This window comes from Puma concolor, chromosome A2 (assembly GCF_028749965.1).
Source record: "Puma concolor isolate L17-30 chromosome A2, mPumCon1.1.hap2, whole genome shotgun sequence".
NCBI classification, from domain to species: domain Eukaryota; kingdom Metazoa; phylum Chordata; class Mammalia; order Carnivora; family Felidae; genus Puma; species Puma concolor.
Window position 1 is genome coordinate 135,752,798 of NC_141668.1, and position 27,863 is coordinate 135,780,660.

The 27,863-nt window shown below is 40.5% G+C and overlaps 1 protein-coding gene across 2 annotated transcripts in view; it reads left to right on the top strand.

Annotated features, from left to right (window-relative positions):
* The window catches only part of TAFA4 (TAFA chemokine like family member 4), a 176,299-nt gene that overhangs the window by 139,343 nt on the left and 9,093 nt on the right, over nucleotides 1-27,863 (top strand). For both annotated transcript variants that reach the window (XM_086697622.1, XM_086697623.1), the window contains exon 4: nucleotides 10,350-10,505. In XM_086697622.1, the coding sequence (XP_086553748.1) occupies nucleotides 10,350-10,505 (156 nt within the window). The remainder of the gene's footprint in view (nucleotides 1-10,349; nucleotides 10,506-27,863) is intronic.

Here is a 27,863-nt window from a genome sequence, read left to right on the forward strand (position 1 = left end):
AAGTTTTCTTTTTTCCTTTCTGATTTGGATGCTTCTTCTTTATTTTTCTTGCCTAATCACTGTAGCTAGAATTTACGGTACTGGGTTGAATAAAAGTGGAAAAGTAGGCATCCTTGTCTTCTGGATTTTTGAGGAAAGGCTTTCATCTTTTCATCATTGAGTTGAGGTTAGCTGTAGGATTGTTATATATGGCTTTTATTATGTTGATGTATATCTCCTCTAAGCCCATTTGGTTGAGACTTTATATCATAAATGGATGTTGAATTTTGTTAAGTGCTTTTCTGTATCTTGGGAGATGATTGTATAGTTTTATCTTTCATTTTATTAATGTGATATATTATGTAGATTGATTTGCAGATGTTGAACCTTCCCTGCTCTCTGGAATAAATCCCACTTGATTGTGATGTATGATGCTTTTAATGTATTGTTGAATTAAGCATTCTAGTAATTTGGTGAGGATTTTTGCATCCATATACATCAAGAATATTGGCCTGTAATTTTTGTGAGTGTGGTATCCTTGTTTGGTTTTGGTATCATGGTATTGCTGGCCTCATAAAATGTGTTTGGACGTTTTACCCACTGTTAGTTTTTGGAAGAGTTTGAGATGGATAGGTATTAATTCTTTTTTGGATGGATGGTAGAACTTACCAGTGAAGACATCTAGTCCTGGTCTGTTGTTGGTTGGGAGGTATTTGATTAGTATTTTAATATCCTTACTAATAAATGGTCCTTTCAGATTTTCTGTTTCTTCCTGAATCAGTCTTGGAAGATCGTATGTTTCTTGGAATTTATCCATTCCTTCTTGGTTATCCAGTTTGAAGGCATATAATTGTTTGTAGTAGTCTCTTGATACTTGTATTTCTATGCTATCAGTTATAACTTTGCCTCTTTCGTTTCAAATTTTATTTATTTGAGTCCTCTATTTTATTTATTTATTTATTTATTTATTTATTTATTTATTTATTTAGGCTAGTTTGTCCATGTGTTTGTCAATGAACCAGCTTAGTTTCACTGATCTTTTATCTTTTTAATAGTTTCAAACAGAGAGGGAGGCAAATCATGAGACTCTTAAATACAGAGAACAAACTGAGGGTTGATGGGAGGTGTGCGGTGGGGGGAATGGGTGATGGGGATTGAGGAGGGCAAATGGTGGGACAGCACTGGGTGTATGTATGTAAGTGATGAATCATGGGAATTTACTCCCAAAGCCAAGAGCACACTATACCCTGTATGTTAGCTAACTTGACAATAATGTATTTTTTTTAATATAATTTATCTTTTTAGTCTCAATTTCATTTCTCTTCACTTTGATCTTTATTATTTCCATCCCTCTACTAATTTGGGGCTTTACCTATTCTTTTTTGTCTAGGTCCTTTACAGGTAAAGGGAGATTTATTATTTGATATTTTTCTTATTTCTTAAGGTAGGCCTGCATTGCTATGAACTTCCCTCTTAGAAACCACTTTTGCTGCATCCTGTAGATTTTGTTTGATCGTATTTTTGTTTTCAGTTGTCTCTAGGTATTTTTTTAATTTATTTTTTGTCCAAAGACCCACTGATTTTTCAGCAGCATGTTGTTTAATCTCCATGTTTTGGTGTTTTTTCCAGTTTTCTTTTTGTATTTAATTTCTAGTTTCATACCATTGTGGTTAAATAAGATGCTTGATATTATTTTGGTTTTCTTGAATTATTGAGACTTATTCTGTGGCCTAAAATGGAATATATCTTGGAGAATGTTCCATGGGCACTTGAGTAGAATGTGTATTCTGCTGCTTTTCTATGGATGATTCTGTATATATCTGCTAAGTCCATCTGTTCTGATGTGTCATTTAAGGCTAATGTTTCCCTCCTGATTTTTTGTCTGGATGATCTGTGCATTGATGTAAGTGAGGTGTTCACATTCTCAACTATTACTGTATTACTGCCTATTTTTTCCCTTTATGCCTGTTAATATTTGCTGTAATATTTTGGTCCTCCTATGTTAGGTGGGTGGGTCTGGCCCCTGGTCCAGGGTTGGGGTTCATCAGCAACTGCTTCTGTGCATTTGTGGGCAGAGCTCTCAGTGGTACTATCCACTGATGCTAGCAAGTTAGGGGGAGAATTCTAAAATGACACCCATTCGGTGCCAGTATTAATAAGGTAGACTGAGATCACACAAATGGCTCCCACCCGTGTCTTATTTTCTGTGGAGAGTCTCTGCTGTCTGCTGCCTTTGTAACAGACACTATACAATTGGTAAGTGGATCTCTGTGGTCTAGGGTGTATGTGCTTTTCAGATTGGTATTATTGAGCTGGTTTCTAGGTCAAGTGATTGTGCACATGAGCCCCTTTACACAGTGTCTCCAGTCCCCACAGTTTGATAGTTCTCCTGAACATAATCCTCATCAGTTTTCAAAGCCTGGTATTTGGGGGCTTGTCTATCCTGTGCAGGGTTGGTGTCTGATGAGATCGAATCCCTTGCTTCTCAAGGAAAAGTTCTGTACCGTTGTAATGTCTTCTGGTTGTGAGGCACTGAGGCTGGGATGATTTTTTTCCTGGTGAGTTCATGTCTCTGCCTCTTCCTGTCTCAATGCTGTCCTTTTATCCTTTGTTGTGGATGTTCTCTGAAGTGGTTTTTCAGGTCCCTTTTAGAGGGAATTACTCCATACGTGGTTGTAGATTTGCTGTGTCTGTGAGAGGAGGTGAGTTCAAGATCTTGCTCTGTTACCGTCTTGAACCCACCTCTTTGACCTTATGCATTCACTTTTGGTTCTTTTAAGGCCACTGGCTATTTTTTCTCTTCTTCCAAACTCAACGCATAAATATTTTTTTTTCCCCTCTGGCTACAATTACTCTTTTGGAGATTTTATCCAGTGTGCCATGACTTTAAATACCATCATCCTATATTCCAGTGGTAAGTAACTGTGCATCTGAAAACCAGACTTCTCTCTTGAATTCCAGACTCAAATGTCTTACTGCCTATTTGACCTTCCTCAGTTAAATATCTAATTGGCATTTAAAACTTAATAACCAAGCTCCTAGTTTTTCACTCATTTATTTAAGGGACAACCCAATATTCTTATTGTTCAGGTCTATAATTTTGGAGTCAGCATTGACTCCTCTCTTCCTCTCACATCTTAAATTTAAGCCATCAACAAATCCTGTCCCTTCTACTTTCGAAATAAATCCAGAACCTGACATTTTCTTATCATTTCCACTGCTATGATGGTCCAAGCTATTATCACCTCTCCTTGGATTACTATGGGCAGGTGCTATGTCTCTGCTTTCATCCTTACTCTTCTGCTCATAGTAGATCTTTAAAAAATATATGTCCGATCAGGTCATTCTAAGTTCATAATTTCCAGCGACTTCCCACCCCATTGTAAGTAAAAGCCCAAGCCCCCAGTGACCCATGAAGCCCTCTATAATCTGCCCATTCACCCTCCATTATTTCTCTGGCATCTACTATTAATTTTTCCTTCTTTCACATAGCTCTAGCTTTAAGGGCCTCTTTCCCTGTGATATCTTCAGGACTTACTCTCTTACTGCTTTAATTTCTCGCTCAAATGTTAGTTTCTGAGGCCCTCCCCATTTTCAATTGTATCTTTCCTGCTTTGTGTTTCTTTCATTACTAAAATATGAAAAGTCCTTGCGGAAGAGGATATTTGGGGGCCTGTTTTGTTCAGCATTGTTTGCATGTGCCAGCACGGAGTAAATGCTCAACAAATATTTATTGAATAAATGTGTCAACAAAAACAAGTCATTTATTCAACATCCATGGTTTTTCAAGTAGTTCACTATGTTCATTAAGCAGTTTAAGATTTATAACCATCGTGTGATGTAGATAATAAATTCCTTGTGTCTGAGAAAATGAGAGTGAGAGCCTCCTTGGAATTACCCAAGTCTGCAAGGTAGCATCCTAGCTCAGCAATTCTGACTGCGAGGCCATGGCTCCCTCTGTCGTTACCAGAAGCTAAAGAGAAGGCCATTTCCTCCTTGGGAGTCTTGTGAGATATTTTGTTCAAGTCTCTCTACTTGTTAAAACCACAGGCCATGTGGCTTTATTGTTCTATCGTCATTGCCAGCAGGGGGCCTGATGCCTAGTGTGAGCTCAGAAGATACTTGTCTCCACAAGTAAGTTACCATACTTGCCCAGCTAGTCCCATGGCTACCATTGTTTTACATCGGTACTATGACATACCCCTTTGTGACTGAAAGCCAAGCTGGGGCAGGCATAGGGGGAGAAAGTTGAGAAATGTAGGAGAACCACAATCAGAAATACTAAGCATGTTTTCCAAAGGCGGTGACTACCCACTGCCTCGTTGTCTGCTTTCTATTCATGAATTCTTCTTTTCAGCATCCTCTTTCCTCTGTCGTGCTTTCGTGGAGAGAAAGGATGAGAATGCCACAGAGAAAACCACACTCAAATAAATGCCTTCTAAGAAGATCACTGGAGTGTGAGGCTTCCTTTTAAGGGTGTATGTTCTTGTGCTAGGCAGGAGAAGGAAGGGGGAAAAGGGATTTGAACAAAAGGAAAAGGATCCAAGGGAAATAATAGCAGGAAGCACATCACTCTCATCTGATGCCTCCTGTGTCTCTATTGGCTTTCAAATAGTTTCAGCGAAAGAACTTCTGTTGCAAATGAAATTTTGTAGTTTCTCTCCTGAACAGCGGAAGGGCCTTCACTGCATTGAGACAAATGAACATTTCCTTTGTTGTTCGCAACGTCTCTAAAAAGCATAGTTAATAAGGAAAAAAAGATAAGCATTTAAACAGTTTCCTCTCCACATAAGTTTAATCCATCTTCTATAGCAATTGCATAGTAGTAAATTAATGTTTTAAGAATGATCATAATACGTTGGATGATGTCCACATTAACTTCAGGTGAATGAAGAATTGCGTATCTTAGATTTTATGGTCTTGCTAATATCTTAAGTCACCTTTTATTTTCCCCCCAAAAAGAAAGTATGCCACCCCACCTGGTTGCAAGGTCAGAAGTGTGGAAAGGCATCAAGGAACAATGTCAAGTTTCCACATTTAGAAGATATGTCTTCAAGAGCACTGAGAACAGTGTCTAGTCTGTAGCATATTGTATCCAAGTGTTGGTTAAATAAATAGAAATAAATATCTTCCCTTCTACCTACCCAGACAAAACTGGCAGGGAAATGGCCTAGCAGCTCACAGGGATTAAGAGACAGCATCAAGACGATAGAGTTTTGTTTTTTCTTCAGCCAGTTTTTCTTCAGAGAACAGCTCTACTCCTGGATAACTTAGTCTTACCTGTCCCAGTTCATACCTTGAAACAGTAAGGTAAATCCCATATGGAAAGTTTCAGCTGCAACCTCTCTTATGTATACATATTTACTTTAGTTTTCAAGATGGATCCCCAACCAAAATGTTTCCTGTTGCTGAAGAGGGAGATGTATCTTTAAGTGAATTTATTGGTAGTGGCCACTCGTTGGTCCCAATCTTATTGTGCAACGCATCCCTCCTGTACTTTTCTAGAAAAGTGAGTTTACTATGAAAATTTCTTGTCTGTTTTAAAAGCTTTCATTTTTCCCCCAAGTAACAGGACTACACTACATAGTTGTGTGATGTTTATGGTGGCTAATTTTATATAACTACTTGACTGGGCCATGGGGTGCCCAGGTACTTGGTCACACTTTATTTTGTGTGTTTTTTGAGGGTGTTTTGGAAGAGTTTTGCATTCAAATTGATAGATTGAGTCAAGATTTCCCTCCTTAATGTGGGTGGGCCTTATCCAATCAGTTGAAGGCCTAAGTAGAACAAAAAGGCTGATTTTCCCCTGAGTAAGAGGGAATTATTCCTGACTATGGATTGGGACATTAATCTTTTCCTGCCATTGCAAGCTGAAACATCAGCTCTTGCTGAGTTTTGAACCTTCCATTCGTTGAGCTGGAATGCCAACATGGGTTCTCTTGGGTCTCATCAAGCCCTTGGGCTCAGACTTGAACTGAACTTTTGGCTCCCGGGAATCTCCATCTTAGTGCCTTTACCCTAAAGATCTTAGGAATTTTCAGCTTCCATAAGCACGTGAGCCAGTTTCTTAGAGCCCTGGCTAATACAAGATGAACTGCTCAAGCAAGTACAATCTGTGGTTTTTGTGCATCAAGGTCACAATGGATTCCTGTCTTCTGCTCTCGTTCCTTAAGTACTTTTAAGAACTCGTTTCTGAAGACTTATCGCCTCCGCCAGAAACTGTAGGTTATAAAGAAATGAGGGCTATTCTTACTCCAAGACCACAGTCCAGTGTTATCAGTACACAGACAACTAGACCTAGTGACTGTATAGAGTCCCACAGACACTGTCCTCATGGAAGAAAGATGTTTTCAGTGGGAGACTGAGCCATTTCTCGTGATTGGCTGAGGTGGAGATGCCATTTTGGCGCCACTTAGTGGAATAGTAGTTAACTACAGCTCCTACCTTTCCCCTGCACACTTTGACAGTCCAGACACTGCCTGGGTTTATGTCTCTCTATTTTTCAATTTCTAGTTGTGTGACCTTGGGCAAATTAATGTTTGTACATTTTGTTAAACGTGCAAAAGGAATGAAAATAGTACCCACATCATAGCATTTTTGTAAGATTACATAGGAAAGTATTTCTAAAGAATTTAAAACAGTGCCTGCAAACTACCCTATTTTATCAAATCTAAGACCATCAATTGTGAGACAGACTGCTGTTTTGTGTATTTCTGAGAAAGAAAAGCATTGCCAATTACAGTGATAGGATGCTATCAGTTGTGATAGCTCCTGAAATGTTAAAGATGAGAAAAATATGTATCTTAAAAATCAATGAAGTACAATAGTCAGTGGTCTGTATAAGTGAATAAAATCCTAGACCAGCAAGCTGATTATTCAGAGACAAGTTTGTGAAAAGGAAAAAAAAAATCTGTTTGTATTTGTGGATGGTTATCTAACTAGCAGCAAAATTCTAAGCAACTATAATACTAGTAAATGTCCAAATCACTTCTCAACTATTTTAAGTTGCTAAAACACATTTCCTTTATTTTCTTAAGGAGGTTAAGTGCTATCTTCATGGCTCTCTAGGGTCATTTAAAATCTAATTACTGTGGGGCGCCTGGGTGGCTCAGTCAGTTAAGCCTCTGACTCTTGATATTGGCTCAGATCATGCTCTCACGGTTTGTGAGATCGAGCCCTGCATGGGACTCTGCACTGACAGAGCGGAGCCCGCTCGGGATTGTCTCTCTTCCCTTCCCCTGCTCATGCTCACTCTCACTCTATCTCTCTCTCTCTTAAATAAATAAACTTAAAAAAAATCTAATTAATGCATGATGGCTGTTATATAGATGGAATATTTGTGTCCCCCCCACCCAGTTCATATGTCGAAGCGCTAATGGCCAAATGTGACTATATTTGGAGACAGAGTCTATCAGGAGGTAATAAAGGTTAAGTGAGGTCATAAGGGAGAGTTGGTGTTTTTATGGGAAGGAAAAAAAAAAGGAAGAGACAGCCGAGCACTGTCTCTGCCGCATGAGTGCGTAGTGAGAAGGCAGCTGGTTGCCGGAAACCAGGAAGAAAGCTCTCACCAGGAACTGAATTGGCCAGCATCTTGATCTGTTACTTAAGCCACCCAGCCTGTGGTACTTTGTTGTGGCAGCTGAGCAAATGGCAACAGTGGCCAACAAGGAGGGGAAGACACTGTTGGAGGACTGAGGATAAATTCACCTTGGCCCCCCCAACTACATGGCTAGCCATTCAGGGAATGTTTGACCTGACTGTGTTTGCTTGCAGTTGGAAACCAGAGACAGGATCTCCTCATGAACTCTTCGAAGACCTTACTTTTCTGCTTACTCAGCACTAAATTCCCATGCTACTTTCCTCACATTGTAATTACGATTTACTTTTACTTAATTTTTACAGTTTGTGTATAACTACCTATGGGAAATCCGCATTCTTGTTGTATACGTTTAATTAGGTTTATAGTTGTAATCACTTGATGTTTTCTTCTGTAGTGGATTGAAAACTCTCTCTCATGATGGTGGTTTGATTCTCTGGGAACTGGTTCTGCTTTTATGTGTTTTACAAATGAAACTTTGCCTTAGTATTTGTTCTTGCCAGTAATTTTGAAGTTTGCTTCCACCGACAGTTAGCACAGTATGCAGAGGAAGGGTGAGAAACTTGTCAGAATAATATAGAGGTTGTTTTGTGGAAGGGCTAACTTTATCGATTAAAAACATTGCCTAATTCACATTTTTAAGCCAGTTTTGTGATTTGAAGGCCATGTACCAAACAACAGAAAGCAAGCAGAGCATTAGTCCCTGACAGTCTTTGGGGAAACCTGTTTTAATGAGTAGATGAGATTGCTTGTAATTCACGGAACAATTTATATGTAAATAGTACGTGTGAAAATTGAGAGTGCTCAAGGGGGCTTGAAAAGGTTGTCTTTTATTAATAATTTCTACACATTGCCTCCACAAACTTGTTTACATTGTTTTTATCAGAGCAGAGGTAAGTCTCTCCAATCCTGGTATAGCCAGAATTAGTGTATTAGTTATCTATTGCTCTGTAACAAATTAGCCTAAACCCTAGAAGCATAAAACAACCCACAAATATTATTTCATACAGTCTCTTCTCTCATTATCAGAAATGTGGGTGTGACTTTGCTGGGTGGACCTGCTTCAGGGTTGTCTGATTGCAGTTAGCTGTCGGCTGGGGTTGGAATCTTTGAAGACTTGACCAGGGCCATAGGAACCATTGCGGGACAGTCTACAAAATAACTGGCATGTATTCTTTAAAAATGTCAAGGTTAGGGAAGATAAAGGCTGAAAAGTATTAGCTGATTAAAGAAGGCTAAAGAAATGTGAGAACGAAATACATCATAGGTCCCTGGGTTGGATCCTGAACAGGGGGAATAATGGCTATAAAGGACATTATTAGGACACCTGGAAAACCTGTAGATTATATAATAGCATTATGTAATAGCATTGTATCGGCATCAAATGTCCTGATTTTGGTAATTATGTAAGAGAATGTCTTTGTTCTTAGAAAACACACTCTCAGGTGTTATTTAAGGGTAAAGGGGTATCGTGTCTGCAACTGACTCTCAAATGGTTCAGAAAGATACATGAAAGAGAGGTAATGACAAGGCAAATAGGGTTGCATGTTAACAATGGTGAACCTACACATAAGGTATTATATTATTCTGCTATTGCTGCTGTGACCAGTGACCACAAGTTTAGGGGCTTATTTCTGTAGGACAGAAGTTTGGCACACTAGCTGGTTCCTCTGCTCAGAGTCTGACCTCTGGGTTAAAATCAAAGTATCAGCAGGAGTGCTTTACTTATGGAGGCTCTGAGGAAGAATCTGCTTCCACATGTATTCAGTTTGTTGTCCGAACTCAGTTCCTTGTGGTTGTAGGACTGAAGTCACCATTTTCTTGCCTTTTGACCCTCTGTCTTTAAGGCAGCAGTGGTGTTTTGAGTGTTTCTGTTTTCAATCTGACTTCCCCTTCTGCTTCATTTGTCTGCTTTCATGGGCTCATGTGATCACATCAGCCCTATCTGGACAATCCAGGATAATTTCCTTCTCTTAAGATCAACGAGTTAGTGATTTAAAAAAAAAATTTAGGGGCGCCTGGGTGGCCCAGTCTGTTAAGTGTCTGACTTTGGCTCAGGTCATGATCTCACCACTGGTGAGTTTGAGCCCCACATTGGGCTCTGTGCTGACAGCTCAGAGCCTGGAGCCTCCTTTGGATTTTGTGTCTCCCTCTCTCTCTGCCCCTTTCCTGCTCATGCTCATGCTAGTGCTCTGTCTCTCAGAAATAAATAAATGTTAAAAAAGTTTTTTTTTAATTTTTAAATGTTTATTTTTGAGGGGGAGAGGGGAGAGAGCATGCATGTGCAAGTGGGAGAAGAGCAGAGAGAGGGAGAGACAGAATCCCAAGCAGGTTCTGAGCCATCGGTGCAGAGCCCAATGGGAGGCTTGAACTCACTGACCGGGATCATGATCTGAGCCAAGCTCAAGAGTTAGACACTTAACAGACTGTACCACCCAGGTGCCGCTAACCAGCTAGTGATTTAAATTATATCTGCAAAATCTCTTTTGCCATGTAAATAACATAATTTAGCTGTGGCTGTGATACTAGGAGTTGAAGGTCCTGGGGGCTGAATTTCTGACTACCACAGGTTCATAGGAGTTTTGGTTTTTTTTTTGCATTATTCATACCACCTTTATATATATTTGAAATTATATGAAAGGGAAAAGTTATAAAGATTCCTAAGCATAGAACAGGAAGTTAGAAAATGTAGTCATGGCATCATTCGTCTATGTGGTAGCTTCATTTTTTCCTCACAGTGCCGCGTTTGTTTTTCTCCCCCTTTATCCATCAGGTCACCACCAAATCAAGCAAGGGACCTGTGAGGTGGTCGCTGTGCACAGGTGCTGTAATAAGAACCGCATAGAAGAGCGATCGCAAACAGTCAAGTGTTCCTGCTTCCCAGGACAGGTTGCTGGCACAACTCGGGCCCAGCCTTCTTGCGTTGAAGGTAAGACCTTTCTGGTCCATTTTCTCCAATCCTGCAAAAAGTGCCTAAAACTACCAAGAACCTCCTTGCTTTACAGTCCTTGCAACTCAAGGAATATGAGGCTGATTCTAGGTTAGTGCTGCTCTGAAAATGAACACAATTGTAACTCTACAAATTGCTTGGTGGATAAGGGAAGTTAATTAATGATATTTCCCAACAGGTACTAGTAGGGAATTCTGTTACTGGACCATCAGGGAGATAGGCTTTGATTTTTTTTTTTTTTTCCAACTGTCTATCCAAATCGTGTGCATCAAAGCAGTTGCTTCCTGGGGCACCTGGGTGGCTCAGTCAGTTGACCGTCTGACTTCAGCTCAGGTCATGACCTCATGGTTTGTGAGTTCGAGCCCCGCGTCAGGCTCTGTGCTGAGAGCTCAGAGCCTAGAGCCTGCTTCGGATTCTGTGTCTCCATCTCTGCCCCTCCCCTGCTCATGCCTCTCTCTCTATCTCTTTCTCTCACAAGTAAATAAACATTAAAAAAATATATATTAAAAAAAAAAGCAGTTGCTTCCCTAGACACAATTTTCTCCCTGATCTCAAGCTCTCAATTCCAAAGCGATTAGCACCCTGATTTTCTCAACTCATATTTAATGTTACAGACTTACATTCTCTTTATATCTAGTTTACTATTTTAACAAACATTTATGAAACATCTTCTTTGGAACAACTTCCTTGAGAAAAGTTTGGAATCACATGTCATTTATTGTCTCCAAATCCCTAGCAGAGTGCTGTGCCAATGAATATTTTTAAAAAATGAATGAATGTTGATAGAGGCCTGGGATTGATTCCTTTTGATGCCTCTGGCCGCTTCTAGCAGACAGCTTGTTAGAAACAAGTATCATTCCCCAGGGGAATGGATACATGAGGTTAAGGCTTGTAGCACTTGATCTATAGTGGCAAGAAAACTCCCTGAAAGTGAATGCTTCTACTCTTACTTGATGCGTGTCTAAAGGTCAGCCATTAAAATGCACATATGCATTCTCTACTCCAGAATCACACAATCAAGAATAATAATTGACTTTCCCATATCCCACCTCCCCTACCAAACACAGGTACAAATTTATGATCTGTATGGTCACTAGAGTTGGGTATCAGCATGATCTCAGCGACCGTTAAATCTGGAAAGTGAATATGGCCAACTTGCCATCTGCAATTCTTCATAGAAACCCTGGGGCCAAATGTGTTGCTGAATTCAGATTTTTTAAAGGCAGCATAGTACATACAGCATCTGTTACCTAACGAACCTACTGTCTTTTCCAGTTGTACCCCATATTCACAGATGCTGGTATTTCTACAGTGCAGTATATAGAATATTCTTTCGGAACAGGATAGGGCAAGATGGCCAACCTCCTGTTAATTCAAATCAGGTTTTGTTGCCATTGTACAGAACTCCTGTCCATTTTCAGAGCTTTTTGGATTTGGGGATACAGATAAAGGATTGTAATCTATAAAAGAAGATGGTTAACATTAAAACAAGACACACTTAAAAGAAATTTGCCAAGTTCCTCTCTCTCCAGCCGGGACAGCTGAACATATTTATTTTCTCCATCAATTGAATCCAAACCATACCTGTTTTGTCTCCAATTCTCTGTGCCGCTGTCACCTCCACGGTGTAGGAGCCCAGATTACATTTTGACAAGCTTACTACTCCTATCTCCCATTTTCCGCCCTGCAGTCAGAAGATCCTTCTGCAAAAACAGAACTTATCATGTCAGTCCTGTGTTTAAAACCACATTTGCGTGACCTCCCAGTATCTTTAAAATAAAATCCAAATTCTTTACCCTGGCTTTTGAAGCCTGGCGTAGTCTGGCTCTGTCTCCCTCCTCTCTTTCAACTATACTACCCACATCCAAGTGGGGTCCTTTATGTTCCCTTTTTATTTTTGAGGGGGTGGGTGGGGAAGGGACAGGGAGAGAGGAGGACAGAGGATCCGAAGTGGGCTCTGTGCTGACGGCAGAGAGCCTGATAATAGGGCTCAAACTCACAAACTCTGAGATCATGAACTGAACCAAAGTTGGATGCTTAACCAACTGTGCCCCTAGGTGCCTTACTTTATGTTCCCTTTTATCCTGCACTTGTACCTGTATCCTTGGCCTGGATCATTGCCTTCTTCCCCACAACACACATTCTGTCTACTTAATTCCTCCTTTCCTTCCATATGTCCTGTATGCTCTTGTGTCTCCCTGTATATCCAGTTCATGGCATGTATCCCGTTATGTTTTCAGATCTGAATGTGTGCGTTCCATTAATCTCTAGGTTGCTCGAAGATGGGAGCTGTCTCTCTTTCTTCTTTCTACCCACCCTCGCATTGGCTGGTGCATGAACGATTTGGGCACAATGGAGAACATAATCATTTTCAGTAATCATAGACTGTTTTCAAACGAATGTGTTTGTTTACTGTGCGGATTTTAAACCTCAAGAATTTTGAATTATAGCATAAACTCTCTTCTATCCAGCATAGAATCTTTAGATATAAGAAGTCTTCTACATTTCTCTCAAAGCGTCAGGATCTGGAAAATACAGTTAGGGTGGCAATCATATTTAATATCTTTCCCTTACTAAAGAAAATATTAATACCTTATTCTGCAGTAGCTTATTTTAATCTTTATATACATTTATTATTTGGGCCAAATCCCTGTTGGCCACCACTGTAAGAATAACTGCATTTCTCTGTTTGGTCAATACATTTTTTTTTTTTTTTGGCCTATTTGTGTATTTGAGATAGTTCTCCAGAAAAAGTGGTATATTGCAGTATGAATGCATGTTTTACCCAGATGGTATCATATTGTGTGTGTGTGTGTGTGTGTGTGTGTGTTTTAAATTTACATCCAAGTTAGCATATAGTACAACAGTGATTTCAGGAGTAGATTCCTTAATGCCCCTCACCCATTTAGCCCATCCCCCCTCCCGCAACCCCTCCAGCAACCCTCTGTTTGTTCTCCATATTTAAGAGTCTCATATGTTTTGTCACCCTCCCTGTTTTTGTATTGTTTTTGCTTCCCTTCCATTAGGTTCATCTCTTTTTTATCTTAAAGTCCTCGTATGAGTGAAGTCCTATGATACTTGTGTTTCTATGACTAATTTTGCTTAGCATAATACCCTCTAGTTGCATCCACATAGCTGCAAACAGCAAGATTTCATTCTTTTTTTTTTTTTTTTTAAATTTTTTTTTCAACGTTTATTTATTTTTGGGACAGAGAGAGACAGAGCATGAATGGGGGAGGGGCAGAGAGAGAGGGAGACACGGAATCGGAAACAGGCTCCAGGCTCTGAGCCATCAGCCCAGAGCCCGACGCGGGGCTCGAACTCACGGACCGCGAGATCGTGACCTGTCTGAAGTCGGACGCTTAACCGACTGCGCCACCCAGGCGCCCCAAGATTTCATTCTTTTTGATTGCCGAGTAATACTCCAATGTTTGTGTGTGTGGGTGTGTGTGTGTGTGTGGGGGTGTGTGTGTATCACACACACACACACACCCACACACACACCCACACACCCCCCCACCCCCCCCACCCACCCACCCACCACATCTTCTTTATCCATTCATCCATCGATGGACATTGGGCTCTTTCCATACTTTGGCTATTGTTGATAGTGCTGCTATAAATATTGGGGTGCGTGTGCCGCTTTGAAATATCATACCCGTATCCCTTGGATAAATACCTAGTAGTCCAATTGCTGGGTTGGAGGGTAGTTCTATTTTTAATTTTTTGAGTAAGTTCCATAGTTTTTTTCCAGAGGGGCTGCACCAGCTTGCATTGCCACCAACAATGCAAAAGAGATCCTCTTTCTCTGCATCCTCGCCAACATCTGTCGTTGCCTGAGTTGTTAACGTTAGCCACTCTGACGGTGTGAGGCGGTATCTCATTGTGGTTTTGATTTGTATTTCCTTAGTGAGTGATGTTGAGCATTTTTTCATGTGTTGGTTGGCCATCTGGATGTCTTCTTTGGAGAAGTGTCTATTCATGTCTTTTGCCCATTTCTTCACTGGATGATTTGGTTTTTGGGGTGTTGAGTTTGATAAGTTCTTTATACATTTTGGATACTAACCCTTTATCTGATAATGTCGTTTGAAAATATCTTGTCCCATTCTGTCGGTTGCCTTTTAGTTTTGCTGATTGTTTCCTTCGCTGTGCAGAAGCTTTATTTTGATGAGGTCCCAATAGTTCATTTTTGCTTTTGTTTCCCTTGCCTCCAGAGATGTGTTGAGTAAGAAGTTGCTGCAGTCAAGGTCAAAAAGGTTTTTCCCTGCTTTCTCCTGGAGGATTGTGATGGTTTCCTGTCTTATATTTAGGTCTTTCATTGATTTTGAGTTTATTCTTGTCTATGGTGTAAGAAAGTGGTCCAGGTTCATTCTTCTGCATGTCGCTGTCCAGTTTTCCCAGCACCACTTGCTGAAGAGACTGTCTTTATTCCATTGGATATTCTTTCCTACTTTGTCAGATTAGTTGGCTATGCATTTGTGGGTCCCTTTCTGGGTTCTCTATTCTGTTCAACTGATCTGAGTGTCTTTTATTGTGCCAGTACCATACTGTCTTGATGGTCTTGATGATTACAGCTTTGTAATATAGTTTGAAGTCTGGGATTGTCATGCCTCCAGCTTTGGTTTTCTTTTTCAGGATTGCTTTGGCTAATTGGGGTCTTTTCTGGTTCCATACAAATTTTAGGATTGTGTTTCTAGCTCTGTGAAGAATGCTGGTGGTATTTTGATAGTATTGCATTGAATATGTAGATTGCTTTGGGTAGTATTGACATTTTAACAATATTTGTTCTTCCTATTCAGGAGCATTGAATATTTTTCTGCTTTCTTCTGTCTTCTTCAATTTCTTTCATAAGCTTTCTATAGTTTTCAGTGTATAGATTTTTCACCTCTTTGGTTAGGTTTATTCCTAGGCATTTTATGGGTTTTTGTGCAATTGTAAACGGGATTGATTCCTTGATTTCTCTTTTTGTTGCTTCATTCTTGGTATATAGAAATGCATCTGATTTCTGTGCATTGATTTTGTATCCTGTGACTTTGCTGAATTCATGAATAAATTCTAGCAGTTTTTTTGGTGGAATATTTTGGGTTTTCCATACAGAATATCATATCATCTGAGAAGAGTGAAAGTTTGACCTCCTCTTGGCCGATTTGGATGCCTTTTATTTCTTTGTGTTGTCTGATTGCTGACGCTAAGATTTCCATTACTATGTTGAATAACAGTGGCGAGAGTGGACATCCCTGTCTTGTTCCTGACCTTGGAGGGGAAAGCTCTCAGCTTTTCCCCATTGAGGATAATATTAGCATTGGATCTTTGGTAGATGGTTTTTATGATCTCGAGGTATGATTCTTCTATCCCTACTTTCTTGAGAGTTTTTATCAAGAAAGGATGCTGTATTTTGTCAAATGCTTTCTTTGCATTGATTGAGAGGATAATGTGGTTCTTATTCTTTATTTTATTGATGTGATGAATCACATTGATTGTTTTGCAGGTATTGAACCAGCCTTGCATCCCAGGTAAAAATCCCACTTGGTCATGGTGAATAATTTTTTAATGTATTGTTGGATCCGATTGGCTAATATCTTGTTGAGCATTTTTGCATCCATGTTCATCAGGGAAATTGGTATATAGTTCTCCTTTTTTAGTGGGGTCTTTGTATGGTCTTGGAATCAAGGTAATGCTGGCTTCATAGAAAGAGTTTGGGGGCGCCTGGGTGGCGCAGTCGGTTAAGCGTCCGACTTCAGCCAGGTCACGATCTCGCGGTCCAGGAGTTCGAGCCCCGCGTCAGGCTCTGGGCTGATGGCTCGGAGCCTGGAGCCTGTTTCCGATTCTGTGTCTCCCTCTCTCTCTGCCCCTCCCCTGTTCATGCTCTGTCTCTCTCTGTCCCAAAAATAAATAAACGTTGAAAAAAAGAAAGAGTTTGGATGTTTTCCTTCCATTTCTATTTTTTCAGAACAGCTTCAAAAGAGCTTCTTAACACTTCTTTAAATGTTGGGTAGAATTCCCCCGGAAAGGCATCTTGGCCCTGGACTCTTGTTTTTTGGGAGATTTTTGATTGCTGATTCAATTTCTTTACTGGTTATGGGTTTGTTCAAATTTTCTATTTCTTCCTGTTTCATTTTTGGTAGTTTATATGTTTCTAGAAATTTGTCCATTTCTTCCAGATTGCCTATTTTACTGGCATATAATTGCTGATAATATTCTCTTATTATTATTTGTATTTCTGCTGTGTTGGTTGTGATCTCTCCTCTTTCATTCTTGATTTTATTTACTTGGTTCCTTTCCACTTTCTTTTTGATCACACTGGCTAGTGGTTTATCAATTTTGTTAACTCTTTCAAAGAATTGGCTTCTGGTTTCATTGATCTGTTCTGTTTTTTTTGGAGAGGGGGTTGTTAGCTTTGATTTCTGCTCTACTCTTTATTATTTCCTGTCTTCTGCTGGTTTGGGGTTTTATTTGCGGTTTATTTCCCAACTCTTTAAGGTGTAAGATTAGGTTGTGTATCTGACACATTTCTTTGTTCTTCAGGAAGGCCTGGATGGCTATATATTTTCCTTTTATCACCACCTTTGCTGCATCCCAGAGGTTTTGGGCTGTGGTGTTATCATTTTCATTGCCTTCCATGTACTTTTTAATTTTCTCTTTAACTCCGTGGTTAACCCATTCATTCTTCAGTAGGATGGTCTTTAGTCTCCAAGTATTTGTTATATTTCCATATTTTTTCTTGTGGTTGATTTTGAGTTTCATAGCGTTGTGGTCTGAAAATATGCATGGGATAATCTTGATCTTTTTATACTTGTTGAGGGCTGATGTGTGTCCCAGTGTGATCTATTCTGGTGAACATTCCATGCGCACTGATGAAGAATGTATATTCTGCTGCTTTAGGATGAAGTGTTCTGAATATATCTGTTGAGTCCATCTGGTCCAGTGTGTCATTCAAATCCATTGTTTCCTTGTTGATTTTCTGTTTAGATGATCTGTCCAGTGTTGTAAGTGGGTGTTGAAGTCCCCTACTATTATGGTATTATTGCCAATGAGTTTCTTTATGTTCATGGTTAATTGATTTATATATTTGGATGCTCTCACGTTGGAGGCATAAATTTTTACAATTGTTAGATCTTCTTGATGGACCGACCACTTAATTATGATATAATGCCCTTCTTCATCTGTTTTTACAGCCTTTATTTTAAAATCTAGATTGTCTGATATAAGTATGGCTACTCCAGCTTTCTTTTGTTAACTATTAGCATGGTAGATGGTTCTCCATCCCCTTACTTGCAATCTGAAGGTGTCTTTAGGTCCCAAGTGGGTCTCTTGTAAACAGCATATAGATAGATTTTGTGTTCTCATCCATTCTGTTACCATATGTCTTTTGATTGGAGTGTTTAGTCCATTGACATTTATAGTGAGTACTGAAAGATATGAATTTATTGCCATTATATTGCCTGCAGAGCTGGAATTTCTGGTGGTCCTTTCTAGTTTTTGTTGCTTTTGGTCTTTTTTTTTTCCTCCCATCTTTTCTTTCCTCAGAGAGTCCCCCCTAAATTTCTTTCAGGGCTGGTTTAGTAGTCATGAACTCCTTTAATTTTTGTCTGGGGAACTTTTAATCTCACCTTCTACTTTGAATGACAGTCTTGCGGGATAAAACATTCTTGGCTGCATATTTTCCCGATACAGCACATTAAATATATCCTGCCACTTCTTTCTGGCCTGCCAAGTTTTTGTGGATAGGCCTGCTTCAAACCTGATCTGTCTTCCCTTGTGAATTAAGGACTTTTTTCCCTTGCTGCTTTCATGATTCTTTCCTTGCCTGAGTATTTTGTGAATTTTACTATGATATGTCTTGTTGATGGTCAGTTTTTGTTGAATCTAATGGGAGCCCTCTGTGCTTCCTGGATTTTGATGTCTGTCTCTTTCCCCAGGTTAGGAAAGTTTTCTGCTGTGATTTGGTCACAACACCCTTCTACCTCTTTTTCTCTGTCTTCATCTTCTGGGACCCCTATGATTCTGATGTTGTTCCTTTTTAATGAGTCATTGGTTTCCCTAATTCTTAAATCGTCTCTTTTGCTACTTTCCCTTTTTTCTGCTTCATTATTCTCCATAAGTTTGTCCTCTGTATTGCTGATTTGCTGCTCTGCCTCATCCATTCTTGCCACCATGGCATCCCTTTGAGATTGCAGCTCAGTTAGAGCTTTTATTAATTCATCTGGACTAGCTTTTACTTCTTTTATCTCCACAGAAAGGGATTCTAATATATTTTCAAACCTAGTTAGTAGTCTTAATATCGTGATTCAGAATTCTGGTTCAAACATATTGCTTGTATCTGTGTTAAGTCCCAGTCTGTCGTTTCTTCCTGCTATTTCTTTTGTAGTGAATTCCTTCATTTTGTCATTTTGAAAGAAAAAACGGAATTAATAAGGTAAAAAAATTGAAATTTAAAAATTAAAAACAACACACACAGATCAAATAAATGATGCTAGATCCTAGGTGTGTTTTGGTGTGGGTGTTGAAAGGAGCTTAACAGGTTAGAGAAAAAAGAGAAAGATAAGAAAGGAAAAAAAAAAAAAAAAAGGAAAACGTTTAAAAATTTGAAAAAAAATGAATACAGTGAAATAGAATAAAATGAAATGATGGAAGTAAAATATAATTTGAAAAATTTACAAAAAGTAAAATATATAGTGGAAAAAATTAAAAATATTTTTAATAAAAATACAAAATAAAAATATTTTATTTCTCTGTGTTCAAGAAAAAGAAAAAAAATTGAATAGATGGATCAGTGTACAGACTGAAATACGATTGTAATTACACAAGTTTCCCCTAGAAGTCAAACTATGAAGCACTTTATAGTCCATAAATTAAGCAGGCAGAGAGATTTGTGGTGTTCCTGAAGAGTGAGGATGGCCCAGTTGGCCAGGGCTTAGTGTAATGGCTCCATTCTCCACTAGATGGCTCTGCTTAGCTCATGGGGTGTATTGTGGTGGTGCTTGTAGGGGTGTATGCGCATGTGCAGGAGGGGTGAAAAGGGTGTCACCCAGCTACCCAGTGTCTAGTATCAGAACTCTGTTCTGCCTGATCAGCAATCGCACACCCATCCTTTGTCTCTGGCTTCCATCCACTCCCCACTTTTATATTGTCCATGACCAAGCTGTTAGGCTGCCAGGCGGTACCTACCTCCTGAGTTTTATCTCAGATGCAGCTTTGTTTCCCAACCCTTCACTTCTGAGAAACTGCAGTTTGATCCACTCAGACCTTCTGGGGGAGGGTCTCACTGAGCAACGGCCAGGTGCCAGCCACACTACACAACGTGCTGCTGCCGATGTCCAGAGACTGTGGCTGGGTGCCAGCCCACCCCAGAAAAAATTCACGCAATTGTGTAGCAGTGTTTCAGGGATTATGGAAAATCACAACACACATCTGGCGCCAGGCTTCACCCTTGATGTCCTTGTTCCAGCACCAGCGAATGTGGTTGTTCTTTGGGGTCTGCTCGGACCTTTGCCTGTGGAGTAGCTGCACAGCCTCTACCAAATGTCCTCCCAGCAGGGAACCACCTTTCCCTCTGTGGCCCAAGGACCCCTCGGACCTCACTCTCTGCCCCTGGGGATTTGCCCTTCCCACCAGAGTCCTGCTAGGTATAGAGCTACAGAGTTTCATACTCTGCGCTCCCCTTGTTTATAGCCAATAAATGCTATTGAGCATTTGAGATGTTACTGGTATGGATTTAAATTTAAATTGGAACTTGTAACTAGAAGCTTCTCTATTGAACATTGCAGGATTAGCTGTATGTACATATGTAGCTCATGAATACAACATTTGTATCCAGAGAATAACCAAATTCTGAAGGATAGGATTATGATTGTGTGTTAATATTTGTGTCCCCTGCACCTAGCCTAGCCTGGCAAACAGTCAGTGTTCAATAAATGTTTATTGGATCAAAGTCACAGAGGAGATGTTGGAAGTCGTAGTTTAGGCTCTAGTTAGAATATGTGTCTGTTTTCACATCCCCCTGATCTTCTATTCATTATTTGAATGCTTCCATTAGGGCTTTTTAGCTTTATCCCATAATAATCTTTATCCCACAATAATTATGCAGGATCATGCTGCTAGTTGGTTTGTGGAAGACCTAGTCTCTGCTGATCCGTTCCTCTTTTCATATTTGTCAATAAGAATGTGGAGAGGATCTAAAATATAAAATTCACTTGAATTTACATTTAAATTAAAACAAAAGCGAGAAGACATTGGAGCAGGGCATTAATTAACGTTGACATAGAAAGTGGAATCTCCTTACGCATTTCTGTTAATCTAGAGCACAGATACTTACATTGTGTTTCCATTGCTTTTCCATAAAATCATAGCTTTTATTAGTTAAAAAGGGAGAAAAATTAGCTGTTGTTTTTCCTCCAATAAGTTCTTTTTTTTCTTAGTTATAATTAACTTATAAAATCCTGTATTGTTGAAATGTGTCTGTCCCACACATTGGGGATTTGGGCAGAGGGGTGGGAAATTACTTGATTATAGCCAAGGTTACTTGGTTCCTACAGCAAACAACTATGTGGTTGGTGAGCATGTTTCCATTTGAATCTTCAACTGCCAAATATACGAAGCTGTTTAATGACGGGAACTGTATTCTTCACATTTATCAAAATACCACTCTACAGAGATAATGCTGAATGCTTTATGATAAAACGGGATAAATGTGTACTATGGTGAAGCATCATTTATTTTGTCAGAGTGAATGCTTTCTAAACATTGGGTTTAAAAAAGACTAATAAAAGCTGAGAAATGGGAGGCAGCTATTTTTTTTCTTCTTCTGATGCCCCAGTTTGTTTTCTGAGATGTCACAGATTACTTAGTTAAGGCCTAGAATTCCTGTTCATATTGTAGACAACTTGCGTGGCTTTATGGACTGTGTGATAAGTTACAGGGTCTGTCTTCAAGATGTGATTTCACAAGGTTTTGTGACTGGCTGTGTTCCATGATGCCACCTGAAAGACAAAGTGGGTTTCTGAGTTTTTCCCAGTGGCGGTAGGGTGAATGACAACAAGGTGTACTTTACAGAAGCACTGGGGGAGGTTGGAAGGATGTGCACGCTGCATACATTGGTTCATTATATTTTAACTTAGCACATTGTACCTGGCATGTCCTAGGTGCTGGGGGATAGCATGTTAATGGGACCCTGGCCCTGCTTTCAAGGAGCTCAGTTTATGGGGAAAGAGAGACAAACTCTAGGAAATAAGGTACTTGAAGAGTAAGCAGATGTGGGGTCAGGGATGACATCCAGTGAGAAGCACTGGGTCTGATTTCACCAGGCAGGAGGGGAACTAAGTGGTGTAGCAGGGTAAAGCATGTCAGGATGAGCAGGGTGACCATGGGAACTAGAAGCAGCTCGTTTGGGCTCTGAGGTGGTCATAGTTGAGGCTGGAGATGCAGGCAGAGCCTTTGCTATTAGAGACCTGCCGTCAACTCAAATTTTAGGATTTAATTCCTGCCTTTGGGGAATTTATATTCAAGGAGCAAGGTTGATCTCAAATACCCTAAAATTCCGGAAAAGGAACGATGTGATCTCTGAATTTGACGGGTCAGATAGGTTGTCAGCATAGGTTTCAGGGTGAGCCCTGGAGTAGCCAGGATTTGTGTGTGGGAGAGATAGCAGTGAGAGTGAGCCAGAGAAACAGATTCAGAGAGAGATGATGCAGATTTTCGTCTTGGGGGATTGGCCACAGTGGAGGCAGGAGGGAAGATAAGGAGTAGAGGTGGCATTGTATTTACCGTGTATTGGGATTATTTTCACCAGCCAAAGCTTTAATGAAGTCTCATGAACTAGCTCAGCTTCTCATCATGGGCTGAGTACATCTCCGTAACCAGAGTTAAAATTTTTTTTTTTTCATGTTTATTATTTTGCAAGAGAGAGAAACCATGCAAGTTGGGTGGGCGGGCAGAGAGAGGGAGACACAATCCGAAGCAGGCTCCAGACTCCGAGCTGTCTGCACAGAACCGGACTGGGGCTCGAACCCGTGGACGGTGGACCGCGGCATGATGACTTGAGCTGAAATTGGATGCTTAGCTGACTGAACCACCCAGGCGCCCCTTTATTTTTGATTGAAAGTGTGTGCAAGTGGGGGAGGGGCAGAGAAGGGGAGAGACAGAATCCCAAGCAGGCTCTGCACTGTCAGTGCAGAGACCCTTGCAGGGCTCACACTCAACCAATGGTGAGAAAGAGTCAGACCTTTAACTGACCGACCCACCCAGGCGCCCCACCTCGATCAATGTTTCTTAACCAGGGGTGATTTTGGCCATCCTAGGGATATTTGATGATGTCTGGAAATACTTTGGGTTGTATACTGGGGGAGAGGGTGCTACTGGCATCTCGTGGGTTGAAGTCAGGGATGCTGGTGACAGTGTTATCATTTGCATGTATACCCCATACAATCGAGAATTATGGGGCCTCTAAAGGGCTACGATCGAGTAACTCTGCCTTAGAGGCAGGTCCCTGCTGTACATGGTTGTACTGTGTGAGCTTGCACGTAGTTTAGAAGACAAAACTAGATCCCAAAAGATCGTTCTGTACATATTTATCCACAGCCTCAGTCAGTACTCTGTGTACTTTGCGGAAAAAACAGTACCTTGTTATATGTGAAGTGTGTGAACAAGTGAAAGGTTCTTGAACAAAAAATCGTGTTCGTAGGACTGCCTTTTTGCATGTTACCTGGGTCAGGTTGGAATGGCTTCTTTTCTTGAAATAACAAATCTAAATTGGCAGGTCTTCCCACCTGCCTACCTTTAAAGTTAACCAACGGCTTAAAGTTAATAAACCTTTCTTTAAGGTTAATTCGCCAAGAGCATCTTGAAATGACAATGTTAAGAACAAAGTAGCTAAGTATATTAGACACTCAGAGCATATTTTTGTGATCGTTTCTATTTTTAAGACATCCATATTCTAGGAAGATGTGTTCTTCACCTTTCTGTCTGTAGTTTCATCGTCAAAGTGCCCTTTTCTTTAGAAAAGCTTAACTGGGCGTAAATACAACTGAACTAAGACAAAAAATGGAAGACCACCTCCTGAGAAGTGAGCCTGTTTGTTGGTAGTCTTATTCAAAGGTGGGTTTATGTAAATAGCTATATGAATACATACTGTGTTTTATGTCATGGAGTAATATTTAATTGGGACAAGGAATAGAAAAAAATCTCAATCTACTTTATGCAACAGAGAGGACAGAAAATGTACCAGGAACGAAATAGCTAATTGGTCCCATTATATTTTCACCTAGAAAACAGCATTACAGAAAACACTAGTCACTACCATAAAAGCAGAGCTTCAGGGTTTTTTGTTTTGTTTTGGGTTTTTTTTTTTTTGTTTTTTGTTTTTTTTGTCTTCTTTCTACATAAAACTAGAAATTCATTACAGGTTGGCAGCTTGAAGATAGGGATGTTTTGTATTTTCATAAGTCAGGAAGGCATGGGGCTTTCTAAAGAATTTTATTTTAAAAATAGAAGTGACAAGACACTTTCTCATTATGAAATTTTATAACAGGATAAAATAGATACCTCCTACAAACTTATTTTCCTCTGGAGACAAGGCTCAGTTAAGTGGGCAGATGTTCTCAAGAGTTATTTTAACAAAATCCTGCTCCTGGGTCCTTTGTTTCCACCCAAAGCTGAGCTCAGTACGCACTCAGAGCTTGACCTTCTGGGCTTTTTTCTAAAGATTTTTTTTTAATGTTTGTTTGTTTTTAAGACAGAGACAGAGCACCAGCAGGGGGAGGGGCAGAGGGAGCCACAGAATCCCAGGTAGGCTCCAGGCTCTGAGCTGTCAGCACATAGCCGGACAGGGGGCTTGAAGCCATGAGCTGTGAGATCATGGCCTGAGCTGAAGTTGGATGCTCAACCCACTGAGACACCCAGATGCCCGGACTTCTGGACTTTTTAATCACCTTATTCACTGGTGGGTGAAACCCTTAAATGGTCCTCACTTTAGCTGTGAGTTCTTTAGTCAGTCTTTAACCCATTAAGGAACTGGAAACTTTTCTTGTGGCTACTGTGGTGCTTCTCGTGAAGGTTTCCTTTCTGAAAGAGTATTTGTTGTTAAGTAAGTCTTTAACACACTTGTAGGGTCCCACGTATTCACTAAGATATGAAAATGATTTTTTTTAAATTTTTTTTCAACGTTTTTTATTTATTTTTGGGACAGAGAGAGAGCATGAATGGGGGAGGGGCAGAGAGAGAGGGAGACACAGAATCGGAAACAGGCTCCAGGCTCCGAGCCATCAGCCCAGAGCCCGACGCGGGGCTCAAACTCCCGGACCGCGAGATCGTGACCTGGCTGAAGTCGGACGCTTAACCGACTGCGCCACCCAGGCGCCCCTGAAAATGATTTTTTTTAAGCAAATAGCAACCTATCCTGAAATTTAAAGTCTATTTTAAGGAACCTACTGTGAATCTGTCTTCAGAAAAATCACATTTTCCAGTTAAATGAAAGAAAACTGGTAAATAATTTCACAAGAGCTCGATCTTCCATGCTTTGTTATTTTATTTAAATAAATTTACGTTTTTAAAGTATTCTGAAACTATTTTACTCTTTTCTATAGTTAAGAATTGGCATTTTTTTAAATCCCCTCAAGCTCCTTTTCTAGATTTGGCATCAGAATTATCTTGGGACCCCATGAGGCCAATAAGGGCTTGTATTTCTCTGCTGTGAAGTTGAGATAGAAAGAATCAAATTATTTCCTCTGTAGGGAATTTACGCCCAGATTTCTCAACTTATGCCTCACTTGGTCTCTTTCAGACTCCTTTTTGTCCCCAATGGTTTATCACCTGCCAGACTAGCTCTCCTGGGCACACAGTTTTCCCTTGATTGTGGAACCGCCTTACTAGAAACTTTCCATAGCTCGCTTCTGCTTGGGAAATCAAGTCTAATCTGGACTTGACATTAAGAGCCCCTGAAGGTTGCTTCTCAGACCACCTTGCTCAGCTGACTGTCCTTTGCTTTTCTGCTGACCCCTCACTGCAGCCACATGGACCTCCTCCTGGCTTTCTGGTGGGCCACTCCCTGTCTCAAAGCGCCAAGTGTCTTCACTTCCACAGATCACTTGTCATCTGTCTGGGCCTCTTTGGAATCCTCCATGAAGCCCTGACACCTGTCAGGTTGCCACTGCTGAGTGGCAGAGAATCTGCCTAAGAAAACTGTTTTAAAGATAAAAAAAAAAAGTATTTTAAATTCAGCTGTAACTCTGTGTAAATATAACTAAGCTCTGTCAACATTTATATAACTTTTGCAGTCCTGCAGATGGAATTTTCAAATTGAGGGTTGGGAACCATCTCTTATTTATCTTTATATCCACTTGGGACCAACCTGAGGTATTCAGAAAATAATGAATGACTGGTCAGCACATTGAATCTGGTCAAACTCTGTGTAGCCTATGGTAACCTAAACTATTATTGTAAATTGTGGTACAGTCGAAAGACTTGCAGATCAAGAGGAAGAAGCCTAGGTTCTCATACCTCCTCCCTCATTTTACTCGCTTTGTGGAAGGCTCTTGTTTTTATTTCCGGAACCATCTGCCTCTTCTTCCTGCTGCTGAAGGTTGTTGGGACAATCAAAAGAGCAACGGTATAGAAAGGGGCTTTGAAAATAACAAAGCTCCACCCAGTTTTAAGGTGAGATTTCTATAATGTTTGTGACTGAAGAGCATACAGCTTTCTCCAACTTCACCCGACTGTCTCTGTCTACTCAAGTTCATTGGCAATTTCTGCCAAAATAAGTAACCCATAGAGCTATATTCCTTTCTCAGCGTTGGCACCTTCTAACGTATGGTGTTTCTAGATCACAATTGTGCCTCATTTAGGGATTATTGGTTTTAATAGGACTCTAATCTGATAGTAGCACAGTATTGGGCCAGAGTAAGGAATGGTGGTTTCGTGTAGAGTAAACACAATGTCTGGCCATTTCAGCAGATAATGAAATGGTCCTGTGCCCTAATCCTGCCATAGTGCTGTTGCCTGACAGGAGAAGAGTTTTTAATGCATGAGCTTGCTGTATTATCTACTGTTGTTACTGCCTGTATACCTCTAATTGTTTCTACTACAGCTCGCTGGTGTGAGGGAGGGGTATGAATACAACAAGGGTTGATGAGGGGGCTCCAGTGGTCGAATGCCTCTGTTCCAGTGCTGTTTGCCCAGTGTGACTTTGAGCCTCAGCCTTTTCTTCTCCATAAAATGAAGGAAATACATTTAGCAGGATGCCTGACCCTCAGTAAAAACTAGCTATTAGGAATTCTCAAGATTTGCTTGAAATTGAGTTCAGACTTCCCAAGACGTGGTAGTTAAAGTCACATCCATTGAGGTATGTTTTTTTTTTACCTAAGTGCTGCTATTTCAACAGAAAAACAGAGCTCTGTGTGCCTGGGTGGCTCCGTCAGTTAAGCGTCTGACTCTTGCTTTCAGCTCAGGTTACGATCTCACAGTTTCATGAGTTCCAGCCTTGCATCAGGCTCTGCGGTGGCAGCATGGAGCCTGCTTGGGATTCTCTCTCTCCACCCCTCCTCCACTCACACTGTCTCTGTCTCTCTCAAAAATAAACAAACTTAAAAATTAAAAACAAGAGAGAAACAGGGCTCAGCCACCCCATCTCCCTAAATCCACACACCCTACCTGCAGCCCTAGATCTCTGATCCGTACCAGCCTTCTGGCTGGGCCCACCTTTAAATATGAATCACATTCCCTTTTGTCCTTTGACTCTGTGAGAATACCTGGCCAAGTTGATGGAGTTTCCTTAACTTCTCGTAGTCTGCGTCCACACCTGGAGAATTCTTAGTGGTAGATGTCAGCAGGGATGATGGGGTAAGGAGGAAAGAGAATTCCCAGGTGAGAGAACAAGCCTAGGATGTGGGCATGTGAGGGAGTACCAGGCTTACCAACTTTTACTTGGCTTCCAGCTGAGTTTAAGGAGTTATTCCACCACTTGCTGGACTGGCATGGAGAGATGAACCCCTCTCTGATGGAAACATTTACTGTTTTTAATCTGTGCCACTGGCAACAAAGCCCGTCAAATGTACTGACCACACCAGTAGCTAAGATTTTCTGACAACCCAGTGACTGGTCCATGGTTAGCCAAGACTTTGCTGTGGATTACCTTTATCTTCTTGACATCTGTGGTGAGGTTCTATTTTTATCTCCATGTTACAGATGAAGAAGCTGAGTCCAAGAGGAGTTAAATAGCCTAAGGTCATGGGCGAGAAAAAAAAAAAGCCCAGCCAAATCCATACCCAGGCATGTTGTAAAGCTTGGGATCTCACTGTTTTCTCGAGCATGTGGCTGAACGCAGTCTTTAAATTGACTTACGTTGAA